Source organism: Osmerus eperlanus, chromosome 17 (genome assembly GCF_963692335.1).
Source record: "Osmerus eperlanus chromosome 17, fOsmEpe2.1, whole genome shotgun sequence".
NCBI classification, from domain to species: domain Eukaryota; kingdom Metazoa; phylum Chordata; class Actinopteri; order Osmeriformes; family Osmeridae; genus Osmerus; species Osmerus eperlanus.
In genome coordinates this window covers 7,280,136-7,295,420 of record NC_085034.1, presented here as the reverse complement: position 1 = coordinate 7,295,420, position 15,285 = coordinate 7,280,136, and the positions used below count along the sequence as shown (strand labels likewise).

The 15,285-nt window shown below is 49.0% G+C and overlaps 3 protein-coding genes across 5 annotated transcripts in view; 2 read left to right on the top strand and 1 right to left on the bottom strand.

Moving 5' to 3' along the window:
* Positions 1-9,026, top strand: part of lrmp (lymphoid-restricted membrane protein) — a 19,068-nt gene extending 10,042 nt beyond the window's left edge. Inside the window, exons 21-37 of the mRNA XM_062483650.1 lie at positions 400-490; positions 2,844-2,890; positions 3,135-3,220; positions 3,335-3,531; positions 3,724-3,727; positions 3,843-4,166; positions 4,399-4,456; positions 4,575-4,602; positions 4,867-5,007; positions 5,132-5,266; positions 5,352-5,499; positions 5,652-5,695; positions 5,799-5,861; positions 6,002-6,060; positions 6,207-6,305; positions 6,697-6,816; positions 7,989-9,026. Coding sequence (XP_062339634.1) covers positions 400-490; positions 2,844-2,890; positions 3,135-3,220; positions 3,335-3,531; positions 3,724-3,727; positions 3,843-4,166; positions 4,399-4,456; positions 4,575-4,602; positions 4,867-5,007; positions 5,132-5,266; positions 5,352-5,499; positions 5,652-5,695; positions 5,799-5,861; positions 6,002-6,060; positions 6,207-6,305; positions 6,697-6,816; positions 7,989-8,268 — 1,924 coding nt within the window. The 3' untranslated portion in view covers positions 8,269-9,026. The remainder of the gene's footprint in view (positions 1-399; positions 491-2,843; positions 2,891-3,134; positions 3,221-3,334; positions 3,532-3,723; positions 3,728-3,842; positions 4,167-4,398; positions 4,457-4,574; positions 4,603-4,866; positions 5,008-5,131; positions 5,267-5,351; positions 5,500-5,651; positions 5,696-5,798; positions 5,862-6,001; positions 6,061-6,206; positions 6,306-6,696; positions 6,817-7,988) is intronic.
* Positions 9,027-9,292: 266 nt separating this feature from the next.
* dnai7 (dynein axonemal intermediate chain 7) lies at positions 9,293-14,200 on the bottom strand. Of its 3 annotated transcripts, none has more exons than XM_062482665.1 (15): positions 14,059-14,200; positions 13,449-13,536; positions 13,255-13,346; positions 12,990-13,094; positions 12,745-12,882; positions 12,483-12,617; positions 12,262-12,365; positions 11,808-12,114; positions 11,615-11,717; positions 11,202-11,371; positions 10,785-10,974; positions 10,467-10,681; positions 10,211-10,369; positions 9,879-9,992; positions 9,293-9,621 (listed from the first exon to the last, which is right to left on the bottom strand). In XM_062482665.1, exons 1-15 carry the CDS (start codon positions 14,059-14,061, stop codon positions 9,346-9,348), a joined length of 2,199 nt encoding a protein of 732 aa, XP_062338649.1. In that variant the 5' UTR covers positions 14,062-14,200; the 3' UTR covers positions 9,293-9,345. The 3 variants fall into 3 exon arrangements, 2 of the variants coding, with proteins under 2 accessions (XP_062338649.1, XP_062338650.1); XM_062482666.1 differs by having other exon boundaries at positions 11,202-11,368; XR_009932520.1 differs by having other exon boundaries at positions 9,588-9,621; positions 9,879-10,021.
* Positions 14,201-14,373: 173 nt separating this feature from the next.
* On the top strand, positions 14,374-15,217 carry lyrm5a (LYR motif containing 5a). The gene is made up of 2 exons (XM_062482668.1): positions 14,374-14,516; positions 14,681-15,217. The coding sequence occupies exons 1-2, from the start codon at positions 14,472-14,474 to the stop codon at positions 14,891-14,893; spliced, it is 258 nt and encodes an 85-aa protein (XP_062338652.1). The 5' UTR covers positions 14,374-14,471; the 3' UTR covers positions 14,894-15,217.
* The last annotated feature ends 68 nt before the right edge of the window (positions 15,218-15,285 follow it).

Sequence of the window (15,285 nt, the reverse complement as noted above, 5' to 3'; positions counted from 1 at the left end):
ATGACTAGTCAGAACACCCAAGTGATTTGAAGCTGAAAACGGGTCTTACTGAGAGCATTGTTTAACCTCCATAGACTTTTTTCTCTCTTTCTAATCTAATTTGCAAGTCAAAGACATGTATTTTTTTTTCTTTATGCCAAAGGGGTGTGTGTGTGTGTGTGTGTGAGAGGGGTATTGGCGCCACTTCAGCTGTGTTTTGCATACCCATAATGCACCTGTGCTTTGGTTGTAGCATCCAGCCAGTCTCTGTCATAGTCAGTGACCTCAGCTGCTTCCTTAGAAAGAGAGAACTACACAGAGTGACACAGAGAGAGCGAGAGAGATTCCCCGAAACTGCGTATTTCCAATCCAGACCCACTAACTCTTGCTTTGACCTCTGACCTTTTGCCCCGGTGTCAGCTCCCAGCCTCCAGGCGCCAGCGAGGACGGAAGAGGGAGGGAGAGGGAGGAGGGGGAGGACACGACGGCAGGCAGCATGAGCAACATCAAGGTTGGTACAGAGGAAGTCGTTTACAGCAGAGATGAGAACTCCCTTCATAGTTATCGGTTTCTGTGGCACCATTTCCTGCTTCACTTCCCCTGTTTGCTTCACTTCCCTGTTCTCTCTCTCTCTCTCTCTCTCTCTCTCTCTCTCTCTCTCTCTCTCTCTCTCTCTCTCTCTCTCTCTCTCTCTCTCTCTCTCTCTCTCTCTCTCTCTCTCTCTCGTCCCCCTCTCTCTCTCTCTCGTCCCCCTCTCTCTCTCTCTCGTCCCCCTCTCTCTCTCTCTCGTCCCCCTCTCTCTCTCTCTCGTCCCCCTCTCTCTCTCTCTCTCTCTCCCTCTCTCTCTCTCTCTCGTCCCCCTCTCTCTCTCTCTCTCTCTCTTCTCTGTCCCTCTCTCTCTCTCGTCCCCCTCTCTCTCTCTCTCTCTTTCTCTCTTTATCTCTCTTTCTCTCTTTATCTCTTTATCTCTCTTTCTCTCTTTATCTCTTTATCTCTCTTTCTCTCTCTTCTCTGTCCCTCTCTTTCTCTCTTTATCTCTCTTTCTCTCTCTTCTCTGTCCCTCTCTTTCTCTCTTTATCTCTCTCTTCTCTGTCCCTCTCTTTCTCTCTTTATCTCTCTTTCTCTCTCTTCTCTGTCCCTCTCTCTCTCTCGTCCCCCTCTCTCTCTCTCTCTCTTTCTCTCTTTATCTCTCTTTCTCTCTTTATCTCTTTATCTCTCTTTCTCTCTTTATCTCTTTATCTCTCTTTCTCTCTCTTCTCTGTCCCTCTCTTTCTCTCTTTATCTCTCTTTCTCTCTCTTCTCTGTCCCTCTCTTTCTCTCTTTATCTCTCTCTTCTCTGTCCCTCTCTTTCTCTCTTTATCTCTCTTTCTCTCTCTTCTCTGTCCCTCTCTTTATCTCTCTTTCTCTTTCTCTCTTTATCTCTCTCTCTCTCTCTCTCTCTCTCTCTCTCTCTCTCTCTCTCTCTCTCTCTCTCTCTCTTCTCTGTCCCTCTCTTTATCTCTTTATCTCTCTTTCTCTCTTTATCTCTCTCTCTCTTTCTCTCTCTTTCTCTCTTTCTCTCTCTTTATCTCTTCCTTTTTCTCTGTGTCTCTGTCTCTCTGTGTCTGTGTTGTGCTGCCCCTCGTTCCTTGAGCGGGACTGTGAGTTAGGGAAGGGGTAATGCTTTGGAGTGCTTGTGGGATGGACAGGGAGGGTTGGTCTACGCAGAGAGCCTGAGAGGGAGTGTGCTTCCTGGGCATGGAGGGAGGGGGGTAGGCAAGGGCCAGCTGAGGGCGGATCCACATGGGCTCCTACCCATGTAGGCATAGAGCTGAAGCTGGGAGGAACAGCCACACTGCAGTACAAGTTAGCAAACGTGGGCAAGTATACTGTTACCCATATCTAGAATGAGGAACTTCTCCTAACTCGGCATGCAGTTTCTAGATCTTTTGTGTGTAATTGTTTGTTTATGCAATGTCGTTTTATGGGGGCGTTGCGAGTGCTGGTTATTACGTCTAATCTGAACCTCTCGTCTCTGGAGAGTTCTGGCAGGACGAGCATGCGTGTGTTGTTCTGTTGTTATCACACTCTCCTGCTTGGTTGTAGAACAGCAGGGTGCCACCCTGGTGGGATCTAGTTTCAGAGAGAACCTCAGAGCGACAGAGAGAAAAGGGGAGAAAGAGAGAGGGAGAGATGCTTGGGGTAGAGGAACGGGTGGGTGTGTACAGTCTCCCCCCCCCCCCCCGTGTGCTGAGGCGCTATAGTGGGAGAATGAATTGACAGGTATTAACCACAATGCCATTCACCTTGGAGCCCCTCCCCATGTGTCTCACCACTGCTGTGTTGCTTTACAAAACATATATCTACTCTTGACTCCGTCTCTTCTACGAGTTCAAGCTCTGGCTGGTGCTCTACAGGACTGACTGTCCCCCACTCTGTGACACTGTGACTGGGAGCCATTAGCCTCTATCGAGCACTCTCGGCTCTTACCTAGTGTGTGTGTGTGTGTTGTGCCGCCCCCACCACTTAGCACCCTGCCGGTGTTGCCATGTTCTCCACACTTCGCTCGGCGCAAAACACGAACGCGCTCTGCGTGTCCACACACACACACACACACACACACAGACAGCTGCAGGGCTCTCTAGCAAGCAGCACATTATATAAGAACTGAGCATTCTCCATCCCGTCCGAGCTTAGATATCATTTCACTGCTCAGATGCCATGGGACAGGTACGCCATGCATGGCTTTGTTTGTGTGTGTGTGTGTTTGTGCGCGCATGTCACTTTTTTAATCTTTAACTACTTCCTCTGTTGACAGACTAAAGAATGTCTGTCACAAGGCCAGTTGTATGTTTCTCACCTCTCTGTGTGTCTCACTCCCTCAGAGGCTGAGCCAGGACCAGCTGCTAGAGAGAGTCGTTGCGGAGGACAGGTGAGTTGTGTGTGTGTGTGTGTGTGTGTGTTTGACTTGAGGTCAGACATACTGAAGCACTGTTGTGGTTATACTTATCTCTGCCCTGCATGTAGTGAGTGAAGACGAGCAGATTTGTATTTTCTTTTTCGACAAGGATTTTCTTTGGATCTATAGAGAATATTTTTTGCATGTTTGTGGGTCATTTTAATGTTATTGTTCATCGTTTGTCTTTTGCTGTAATGTGTGTGTGTTTGTGTTCCAGCACTAGCCTGCTCCCTGTACTAGAAGAGGAGGAGGAGGGTATGCATGAGTCCGCTCAGGTGCCAGCAGTGAACGTAGACATGGCAGGTAAGAGGAAGCCTTGCTCTGTGTATGGCACAAGATGCTGACCTTTCCAGATTTCCCAGAAGGCTGATCTAGATAGATAGATGGGTACAGCAAGTCGTTTACTTCCTCTCTCAGGAACAGACAGGCTGACGGGAGAAGGGGCTGCTTCGCTCTCTGACGAAAACTCCCCCCAGACTGTCGTTGGACAGACCATCTCAGACACCAACCAATCTGAGGGCAGAGCTGAAGGCATAGCCTCTGACCCCAGCCAATCGGAGGACTCTCCTGCTCTGCAGGAACCCCAGGGAGCCAAAAAGTTAAAAAAGGAACTGGTGAGAACTATTTCTTATCCTTCAGTTGTGCCCTTGTATTCTTCATGTTGCGCATTCCATTCTACATCACCCTGTACTCGTAAGGGAACATGACCAGGTCTGACATCACCAGCAGACTGTGCAATGATTGGGACATCACTGCACAGTCAGACTGGATGACTTGAGGAAACAAAATTTTTTTTGTCTTTCCAGCCTTGTGAGTGTCAGCCAAAGGGAATATAATAATCTAACAGGGAAATGCATTTCACAGATCAGTCAGAGATCAGTCAGTCAGTAGAACTGAGCTTAGTTTACCAAAAGGTCATTCCAAGGCTATACTCTCACGTATCTAGAATGTTCAAATGCTGGAATAAGGATAAACGATAGGATCCGGAAGATGGCAAGCGTGTTTGCGAGTGACGCTGAGGACGGCGTGGACCAGGAGGGCGGAGAGAGGCGGGGGAAGCCCGAGAGTCTGGTGTCCTCCGGTGGAGGCGACCCCGAGGTGTGTGAGTCCCTCCGTGGTTCTGTGAGGGTCGCGGAGAGCCTAACCCTCGTCCTGGCCCTGCAGGAGCTGTCCCGCAGCATGGTGGTGATCGAGGGACACAAGCCTCCCGAGGACCTGAGTGAAGCCAGCGGCACCACGGAGAAGGACGGTGAGTTTACGCCTCTTGCGCTCTCGCCCCGAGGGAGAATGGGGCTCACCCAGACACGTGGGAGAAGATTTGTGTGTTGACTCATAGTCAAAGTAGTCGGAGTTCAGCTACAACAGTGCACGCGTAACCACAACACTCACACCCACCACAGCACCTTCTGACACACAAATTCAACTGGATATGTGATCTACATTCACAAATGATTCCAAAATGTTTTGACTGTGTTTCACAGCCGAGACCTCTGTGATTTCTGAGGACAACAGTGAGTCCATGAGAGAGGAGAGGAACAGGTATGAGCAACTCGCCTCTCACTGCCACGTTTCCATGGAATCGTTTTATCTCCACAGTGATCTGGTGCCGTACACCGTGAGCACTCAAGAGCTTGTTTTTTTTTTCTTCTCATTACAGTCTGTCTCAAAATGAGAAGGAGATTGAGGTATGCTGCCCCTTTCTACATTTGTTTTGAAGTTTATTTGGCCACCATACTGTATGTTCACTCTTAGACAGGGGAGCATCAGTGTGTGTAGTTAGCAATCGTACAGTTTGATATTTAGAGCTATGTTTCAGAGGATCTCTCCGGACCAAAGAGATGATACATACTAGGAAACACAAACTGACAGGTTGTACTCCTTCATGGTGAAATGTAAAATGATTGTGTGTGTGTGTGCGCTCTTTCCTGTGCTCCGCGTCCTCCCACCAGACTGAGTTCCAGCGTTTGTCTCTGGGCTTCAAGTGTGACGTGTTCACCCTGGAGAAGAGGCTCCGTCTGGAGGAGCGATCACGTGACCTGGCCGAGGACAACGTCCGCAGGGAGGTGTCCAGCTGCCAGGGCCTGTTACAGGTCAGTCCTCACCCTGACCCTGTTATAGGGCAGTGCCCAACCCTGACCCCCTGGTCAGACTAGTCAAAGCATAGCCTCCACGCCTCTGCTATAGTGTGTCTGTATCTGCTGCCCCCCCCCCCAGGCCCTCATCCCTCTCTGTGAGGATGACAACCAGTCTATGGAGATCATCCAGAGGCTGCAGAAGAACCTGGACATCCTCATCCAGTCCATGACCAGGGTGTCCAGTCGCTCGGAGATGCTTGGATCCATACACCAGGTGTGTGTGTGTGACATCTGTGGGTGAAGTGTGTGACCTAGCTCTTCCTCACCGTGTGTGTGTGTGACCCCGCTCCCCCCGCCAGGAGAGTCGTATAGGGAAGGCTGTGGAGGTGATGATCCAGCACGTGGAGAACCTGAGGAGGATGTACACTAAAGAACACACTGAGCTGCTGGAGCTCCGAGAGACCATGATGCAGAACGAGAGGTCATTTGGATCCCACTCCGACAGAGGTCAGGAACACGCGCACACACACACATTCACAAAGTTCACATGGACATCCCACACAAACATACACACCCCTGTGCAGTAAACATACTCTTCCTTGGTGGACTTTTTGACTGTCTCCCCCTCTCTCTGACAATTGTTTTCTTCCTCTTCTCAGATGACTTCCGAGGCAAGAAGCAGACAGGATCCCAGTTCTACAAGGTCAGCTAAGGCCCTATGGCATGGTGTGACTGTACTGCAGAAGTCTGGGTTCACCTGAGGCGCCCGCCTGTATGGTTCTAATGCCGTGTTCTCCCTCCCGCAGTCCTCGTCTCGAAGAGTTAGCATAGCGGCTATCCCCCGCTCCAGTGGAGCACACTATGACATGGTGAGACAGGCTATCCCTCCCTCTCATCCATCCGACCTAAAGAGCATCAGAGTCCTAGTTTTTCTCCCGTGCTCTGGTCCCAGGTCAGATTTCAACCCTCTCTGTAACCATCCGTGCATGACTTTTGTGTCTCTTTGCAGCCCAAAGCACTAGACATCTCCGAGACGGATGCAGAGAGATTAACCAGGAGATCCCCCTGGTAGGTTGTGTGTGACTTACGATGCAGCTCCTTGTAACATGTGTTGGGTCTGTGTTCAACTTGGTTACTAAGAGAGATGGTGTGTTACAGACTGAAGTGATGGTGGTGGTGTATTGTGTGTGTGTGTGTGTGTGACGTGGTTGCAGGAATGTGACAGGAAAGGGTGCAGCACGGCCCCCTCTAAAGCGTTTTGTCAGCTCAGGGGCCTGGGCCGAGGTTGATGAGCCCACGCTCATGATGAAGGGGTAAGGGTTGCTGTGTGTGTGTTTGTGTGTCCCCGTGTGTGTCACACACTAAGGGCCAGTTTCCATGACACATGTTCAAGCTCATTTAGAATGAAACTGGATTCTCAAAGAATTTGCACACATTTTTGTTTATTCAGTCCGGGAACCTGGTCTTAAATATCAGACATGCAACACTTTGCATGACTTGCTGTGATAACATACTCGGAGCATGTAGGCGTTTGTATGATAAGGCCTGTGTTTTGTATGTTCACCTTCCATTAAAAGTAATCAATCGAATGTGATGAAACCGTGAGAGATGCATGTTCCAACTGTGTTTTGTGGTATCAGTATTTGTGTTTATCTTTGTGTGTGTGTGTGTGTGTGTGTGTGTCGGAACCGCGCACACTCGCAGGTCGCCCTTTGACACGGACTCTCCTTCTGAGGAGGAGCACAGGGGGAGCTCTGAGAGGAAGTCCAGTCTCACTGAACTGGGCAACAAACTCACCTCCTTGATAATGCCCAAGTTCAAGACGTTAGTGAACACATCTCTCCGCCTCTCTCAGCGCTGCTCGCTTCTCGCCTCTCGCCTCTAGGGGGCACTACTCCCCACGCTGGCTAGGCCACGTGGCCCGTGTCTGAATACTCTTCTTCAGCACATCCTTCCTCCCTACCCGACTGCGGAAGTGCCTGATCTAACAGGGCTGGATGGGCCACAGTGTGATGGGGGAGAGCTTGCTTAGGCCAGTCCTGATTATGTTAGATCGGTGTTGTCCTCAGGGAAGGATGTGCTGACGAAGTATCCAAACAGGGCTGCGGTATCTGCTCCCGGGGTCAAGCTGCTGTGGGGCAGCTAGAGAGCTCACCTAACGTGACCTGGATGCACTCTTTCAAACCAGGAAGTCTTTTTTTTTAGCACTCTGCCGCCGCCGCCGCCGTGGTTGTGACTGGGTTGGTCAAGTTCTTTCTGCTTGAGCTCCTCAAGCTCTCCTGAACGTTCCTCTCTTGCTCTTCTCCCCTCCCCTCCCCTCCAGGAGACATGAGGAGATGTTCTTGATGCTGTAAGTGTGTGAGGAGAGGAAGGAGAGCTGACATTCTAACCCAGGCATCATAAAGTCCAGACCACACTGACGAGGCCTCAGTATGTCTCGATCTGTCCTCTCCCACTCATCTAACACACCGCAGCGCTCTCTGCAGAAGGCTGCTACTGAGCGCGCTTCGTCGGAACGCTGCTGTAATGCTGTGTGCTTGAATCTGTGTGCTTGAGCAATGAATGAACCAATCAGCTCCTATGGAATCCAGTTTGCTTCAGCTAACTACGGGGTTGCTAACTTCGACTGAGCTCTTTCTCGTGCATGAGATTGGCAAAACGTAAAATTAATTATGTTTCGCCAATTATCCATGTGATGGTGGCCTGCCCTGAAGACTATGGTTATCTTCATGCTATAATCATTGATGTTCAATTATCAAAAATATTTGATTCTTCATAATTATCATTTGGAATGATGCCTTTTGTGCTTTGTTTGTATCCAGTACATGGTTATTAACACCAGGGTATTCAAAACTAGTTGTGAATCCTGTCTTGTCTGAAGCCCTGACATTCCATTTTTGTCATGTCACCACCTATACATACACTTTCTATTTCCTTTCTCAACCCTACCCTTTCTCTCTCTGTCTCTGTCTCTCTCTCTCTTTCTCTCCTTCCAGCCCCAATCCAGCCTCCACCCCCAACATGACTGAGCAGGCAGCGTCCTCCCCATTCCTGGGCCCCACCTCCAGGCCGGCGGTGGCCAGGACCAGCCGGGGCGTGTGGCTGTGGCTGGCCCTGGTGGTGGTCCTAGCCGCCCTGCTGGCTCTGCTGGCCAGCCTGGTGATGCAGCCGGCCGTGGACGCAGCTCCCGTGGGGACAGGGGACTCCTGGATGACCATCCAGCAGCTCCTGTGGCCCTACACTGGGCTCAGGCACAACGGACAGCCCCCGGTGTAGCCCTGGGGGCCCGGAGGTCACACCTGCCGTCACTCTGGGAGGCGACAGAACGACGGAGTGACTACCTGACCTCGGGGGACGACGCTAAGAAGGCCTCGTGATCACGTTTGTTAGACTAGTCAGTGTGTGAAGACCAAGCCAACCACTTAGTGTGTTTACCGGGCCATCGAGATTCTGACCACAGCCCATTGTTCTTTATGGTGCTTCAGGGGACACTATGGGACACAATTAAACACCAATGGGGATGCCCATTGGCCAATTTGCATATGTCACGTCAAGGGCTTCAGCATTGAACTGACCAATCAGGTTATGGACCCTCAAGCACATGCTTTTCACTCTTTGGAGGACCAGCCTGGAAGACAGGATTCTGCCATTTTAGCTTTTTAAACACATTTCAGCTTTACTGAGACTAATGTGGCACTTGGGATTGCAAGAATGGGCAGCCCATCAGAAAGGTTTTAAATAAATACATTCAGTAGTAACAATCACTTTTTTATGACTTTAATAAACTGGCTTGGTAATCAAACTGCAATTTTAAAAGTTCTTGGGAGGTTATAAACGTTAATTTATCATTTTAGTGTTTAACTGCATTAGATTATGTGAATACCTAAAAATTTTGTTATAATCAATGTTTGTTTCATTCTCACATTTTTATTTGACTTGCTATGTTGTGTTCATCACTTATAATATTCATACACTTTTGTATGTTACAAAGAGGGTGACTGAATCTTTGCACAAATAAAGTAACAGATTCCATGAAATAACTCATGTTTCAATTTCATTTAGAAGGGCTCTCATCTAATTGGAACAGTCTAGTGTAAGATTCCCTCCAGTTAATGACATGTTTGGCTTGTCCTCCAATATAGTGAAACTGTATAACTGTGTTATACAGTTTACTCTGTCTTACAGAGCCAGCTTCCAGACCCACTTCAAATACCACTTATAAATGCAAATGATTGCGTGCCCTTGATTTAACCCCGTACAAGGAAGTCCGTATTACCCTCACAGGAAGAGAGGACTTGAATGCAAATCAAATGCACCTTTTAATAATAATGATTCCCATGCATGCGAGCGAGGTCATGAGTAGGTGAGTGGTCGCGCTGCACACAGCAGCTGCTGCACGGTGTCGACAAACTGGTAGTGGGACTTCCTGGTTCTGTCCAGGCCTGCAGGGCTGGTGTATTCTCTGAGCATGTGCAGGAAGGTGGAGTGGAACTCGCTGCCGGGGTGGAGCTCTGTGGAGAAGGCCTCACTACTTTCCTTTATCCTCAGCCTCTGGCTCCTCTGGGCCCCCAGCAGATACACACTCCATGCTTCCTCCTCCACGGGGCCAGCTCCCAGGTGCTCACACACCTGGAGGAGGAGAGGGGGGGGGGAGATATGAGAAGAGCCTCGCAGGTGTATTTCCTCTTTTTAATCTTCTTCCTCCAAATCAGATTTGTTTGGGTTTCCTGTGAAACGCTGGCACGAGGGCCAAACAATGTACCAATTGATCTGGTCGAAAACAATTATTTTCTGTTTCCTTCTTCCTGGTTAAAGGTTAGCGTTCCTCTGGGGTTATACAGTACACACAGCTACTTCCTTGTGTGTGTGAGCCTGCATGTGTTTACCTGCAGGACCAGATGGTCCTGTCCACACTGTGCGTTCCACTGGCTCCAGGAGAAAGCGAAGGTGGAGGACAGCAGAGCCATCTGCTCGTACACAGCATGCTCCATCAGGGGGTCCTGGAGACCGGACACAACCACACCACCGACTAGAGCTTTCCCGTTGAAGGAAATCATTCAAGAGCTACTCTGTGGTTGTGTGGGGCATGCACTTCAGACAGTCAACACACGTGTATACCCAGGCTCACAGCGGAAAACCCTAGAAAAGGAAAACTACCCTGTACAACTAGACACGTCTCGATGCATCTCTACGTCGCGTCGGCACTCACGGTGCTCACCTTTGCGCTGATGCTGACGTACTTGTCAGAGTGCTCGTTGACGAACACGTTGACCCCGGCGTTGACCATGGCTTTCTGCAGGTCTGAGAAACTCTTCCATACACCCAGGATATGATTCAGGCCTGTGTCCTGCTCTGACTGCAGCATACACTGGTTGCCCTGCCAGAGTTACACACACACCTATATGACCTCCTGCTCTTCTGGCCTTTTTATGTGTGGGATTTATGTATGTGTGTGTGTGTGTGTGTGTCCTTGCCTTGACGATGATGCTGACTTCAATGAGGGCTCCGGTGATGGTGAGCTGGGCGGAGTCCCGGTCCAGTGGCCGCAGCTCCCAGCCCTGGAAGGGCATGTTGGCGTACGTGTCCTGCAGCAGGGTGACGGGGCAGAACGACTCCATCTTGAAGGAGATCCTCCTCTCTGCGGCGTCGTACGACACCTCACTGATGCTGTCCGTGGTCCAGTGCTGACCTAGAGAGGACAGTTGGGACTGTCAACGTTGATGTAGGTGGGCATCGTGACCCAGACATTGTGTTGGACCACAGAGGGCAACATCCTTTCCACTCGGTCTCACCATGGGGGTCCCAGCAAGCCACTTGGGGGTCTTCCAGGAAGAGGACGGAGTCCGGCAGGGTGATGGTCAGCCCCACGGGGGGGCTGGTGTGAAGCGTGCTGTCCTCCATCCTGCTGGTGGCTGAGCCGGAGCCCTGGATCTGGACGTGTTCCGTGGGGTACTGGAACTCCAGCAAGCCCGTCTCCAAAATCTAAGACAAAAGAGAGAAAGAGATGGAAGCAAATGTTACTCTCGCTAACTGGCTGCTAACTAGATATAACTCGATTTTTTCGGGTTATCATACTGAAAAAATACGACACTGTAACACAATACGGTCAACGAAGTCTTCTTTTTATGAAAGTGCATCATTATCTGTGGCCTCTCAGAAGAGAGGAAGTCTCAAAGTCTACTTCTCTGATTGGGGTCTTGTTGCCCCACCTTTCTCATCTCCCAGTCGTTCAGCTGCTGGGCTTGGGGCGGGAGGCAGAACACGTTGCAGTAGAACACCCCCCCCAGGGGCGTGTACTGCTGCAGGTCCACCCCACAATCCCTGTCAGAGCTGTCAATCACAAGCTCCACCGGTGTGGGGCTGGAGTCACCCTCTCCTGCTAAAACAGGGAGTGGGGGAAGTCGTCTTTATGAGAGCATCCTTGATAGGCTCTGTTTTCAAATGAGTATCATCTTGTTGCAGTAGAAAGTAACCAAGAGCAGAGGTGATGTTAGAATAGGTGTAGCCATTGTATTGACTTGGGGAGTCCATTCATCTCAACAGACACATTGTATCTACCTGTGGCCTTGTGAATGTTTCACCCATATAGATATTCAGGAATCCCCAGGTAAGAGAGACTAACCTGGGATAGCTCCCTCCATCTGTATCTCCACCTCTCCTTCCACGCTCCCTGTTTTCATAGTACTCTTCCTGTCCTCCTTCACAGAGAGCACACTCACCGCACTCTGGGACACACACGCACACAACACAGTTACCTCCTTGGTATGGACGGATACGTTTAAAGTAACTGACCAGAGTTCATCCGACCATCTCACCTTCCTTCCCTCCGATCCTCTGACAGACTGCACCTCGTCCTCTGTCCCTCCTCCATGGTGGGCACTCTCCCTCCCCTCCCCCTCCGCCCCTGTCTCTCCCTCTTCCACGACTGGGGTCTCTTGGCGCTCCTCCCCTCCCACCAGGGACCTGGAGCTGGGGGTCTGGGCCCTCAGGCGGGCTTGCCGGGCCAGGGGAGACAGGTGGTCGTAGTGGGTGTGCAGGATCCTCACAGCGATGTCGCTCACAGCCAGCTGCTTAGGCAGCTCAAAGCCTATGTTCACTTCCTCAAAGTGGTACCCTTTAAACCTGCAGGCACAAGAGAGAGTGGGGAGGGAGAGAGGGAGAGGGAGAGAGCGAGAGAGAGAGAGAGGGACGGAGAAGAGAGCGAGGGATTTCGCTGCTCAGACTAGGCGGTTTCAAACAGAAACAAGTGAGTAGAAGGTGGAAAAGTACCTTGGGTTCTTGTTGAGATTGGCCCACAGACACAGAGTGGTGTTGTTCCCCTGGACTACAGTCTGCATGTTTCCTGTCTCAATGTCAGAGTGAGCCTTAGCCCACTGCAACCAGGGAAGAGCGTATCAGAACCAATTCACATGCAGCATTTACTCTCAAATACGGCCTATCGGTGTCTCCAGTCTTGAAGGAGCTCTCCTGGCTGGGGTTGTTGTTTCTACCTTAAGTATCTCCTCCGTGGTGAGGAGGTGTTTGGCGTGGATGAGGTTCTGGAGGGAGAGCAGGGTCTCCTGGTACCTCTGGGCCTCCGCGAGGTTGGGCTGGTCTCCCAGGAGACCGTCCAGCTCCTCAGTCAGCTGAGAGGAAGGCCAGCACACAGCATGGTGATCCCCAAGCACAACACACACAGTTCTGCTGGGTCACCCCCCACTTGAAACACGACGGCAGAATCCGAATTGTATGCTCTCGAGTGAACTCACTGACCCTGAGAGCGAGGTCACAGCACTTCAAAACCTTTTCGATCTGGATTTCTTGGTCTTCTATCCAGAGGTTGATGAAGGTGTTGATCTCCTGCTGGACTGCTGGATCTGGGCTGCCATCACAGAGCATGTACCTGTCCCACTACAGAGATGGAAATGTTTTTTAAGACAGCAGACTAATTGGCAAAGTTAAGCTAGGCCCTAAATATTTAGTATCCACTGCCTGGAATGAAATGTGTGATCACACACTTTGGCTTTCTCTCTGGAGTCTGTTTCCTGTTTAGTGACTGCAGTGTGGTTCTCCTCCAGTAGATGGCGCAGTTCATTCAGCTCATCATCTCTCCGTTCAGAATCCTGTCCCAGTGACAGAACATAGATGGATTGGATGGATTGCTTGATATACAAGGGCCTATGAAGCCATCATAAATCACAATCCTAATACAGGACCGTGATACTTTCATAGCGATGCTCTGCATTATAAACTAACATTTGGACGTTGTGTAAAGACACTCACCTTCTGCTCCAGTCTCTGCTGCTCCTCCTGCTCCTCCCGCTCTCTCTCCCGCCTCTCCATCTCCTCTCGCTCGGCCAGCACCCGAGCTTCTTCTGTGACCACCAACAGCAGAGGTAAAGACCCATTTTAGAACCAAACATGCAAAGTTGAGTGTGCGAGACAATCCTCCGTTTTCCTTCTAGGGTGACGGCTACCTTCCTCTTTCTTCCTCTTTTCATCCTCCTCCTTCTGCAGTCGTTCCTTATCGGCCTTGCTGACTTTGCCGCCCTTCTTTTTAGCAGACTAGGAATTAAAGGAACGGTTCTGTGATTTAGATATGCTGGGATTGTGCTGGTCATGCATGCACAGACAGCACACTATTCACATGAATGCCTAATTCTCTTCAGATGAACCACAGGAGATTGAGAGTGGAAAGTAACAAACATTTCTGGCAGAGATTTCACTACTGTACTCTGTGACTAAGGAACTTTCAGTACTGCTGCTAAATCATTCATGAACTTTAAGGGTATATAATAATAACCTAGGTCTACTGCTATAGATAAGTAAATCATACCATCTTTGGGGGGCTTACATTTAGAGAGAGGGGACAGCATTTAGCTCTACAGTAAGTCAAATGAAATCAAACACTTGCTGAAGCAAGAGACACAACTTGATACACAATAACACATACAATCAGGTAGGCATAGCAGTATATTAGTTTAACATCAATTCGTTATTCAATTTCCCAATGACAAACACCAAACAAACAGTATGTTATGTAGCACAAGAATATTATGTAACCAATGTTTACTAAACGTAGCCTACCATCTTCAAAAACCAGTGGAAAGACAACTCTTATTGTGTCTAATTTACCATGGTAACACAAACGCAAGCGCAGTTTGTTTGTTTTTATTTGCGACAGTGCCAAATGACTTACGGCATTGCCATGAACTCTGATTCACTGGCACAACTCGAAGGGCAAATTTCTATAACTCGTGTGTCTTTGTGTTATTCAAGAACAGGTGTGTAGCGGGTTGTATATTATGTCATTTGTGTTCCTTTGAATACAACAGATGTCCGATGTACAGCATTTGGGGGTTTCTTTCAGTTTCGTTGCATAGGTTTCAGAGCAGGAGTAGTCAAGTTAGCACTAGCTTGCTAACGATACAGTATTGTAACTAGGATAGCTTGTGCCAGAGACTCCTTCTCGATTGTTATTTCGAGTTAAGCTCCACGCCATGGCCAACCCGTTGCGGGGTGAAGTTATCAAACTTTACAAGAACGTAAGTTCAAAATCTTAGGATCGCTAAATACAAATGTAGGCTAGAATGTCTAACTCGGACAGCTAATAATATTAGCTAGCTTTCTAATATGTTGCTGCCTGCAAATTCAGTATGTGATTGCACAGTTCAACTTTACAAACCTATGTAATGTCTCTCTGTCACAGCTCCTATATCTGGGGAGAGAATATCCCAAAGGATCCGTGTACTTCAGAGAGCGCCTGAAGAATGCCTTCATGAAGAACAAGGATGTGACAGATCCTGAGAAGATCAGGAAGCTGGTGGACCGTGGCGAGTTTGTCATCAAGGAACTGGAGGCTTTGTATTTTTTGAGAAAGTACAGGGCCATGAAACAAAGATACTATGAGCCTGAATACTAAGAAACAGACTGTTTGAAAGTATTTCATGAAACATCTACTTGCAGAGTAAATGCCTGTCCAAGGAAAAGAAGCCAATCCCAGTCTTTCCAAACAGCTTGAGCAGGTAACCTTGCAAGGCAATCATTTTATACATGAGTGCTACAGAACAGACGTAATAATGGATTTAATCTCAGCCACTAAATGCCTATAATTTGTATTCTGTATGTTCAGACATGTCAAATCTATTCGCTGTTTAATGTATTTGATGTTGGACATTTTTTGAAGATAATATTTCAAATGAAAGTATTTATTTGAAATATAAAAATACACAATGATTTCTCTGTTGTAATAAACAAATACAATTTTACAGAATGTTGTCAAGTAAAAAAATTGTGGGACATCGGTGTCCTTAT

What these genes read in the sequence shown, in the direction of transcription:
- dnai7 (XM_062482665.1), bottom strand. An exon ending in GAGGATCGGAGGGAAGGAAG is followed by an intron (nt 11,718 to 11,807) that starts GTGAGATGGTCG and finishes TGTGTGTCCCAG; the next exon opens with AGTGCGGTGAGTGTGCTCTC. An exon ending in GGCTTGCTGGGACCCCCATG is followed by an intron (nt 10,682 to 10,784) that starts GTGAGACCGAGT and finishes TGTCCTCTCTAG; the next exon opens with GTCAGCACTGGACCACGGAC.
- lyrm5a (XM_062482668.1), top strand. Translation starts at nt 14,472, where the DNA reads ATGGCCAACCCGTTGCGGGGTGAAGTTATCAAACTTTACAAGAAC. An exon ending in TTATCAAACTTTACAAGAAC is followed by an intron (nt 14,517 to 14,680) that starts GTAAGTTCAAAA and finishes TCTCTGTCACAG; the next exon opens with CTCCTATATCTGGGGAGAGA.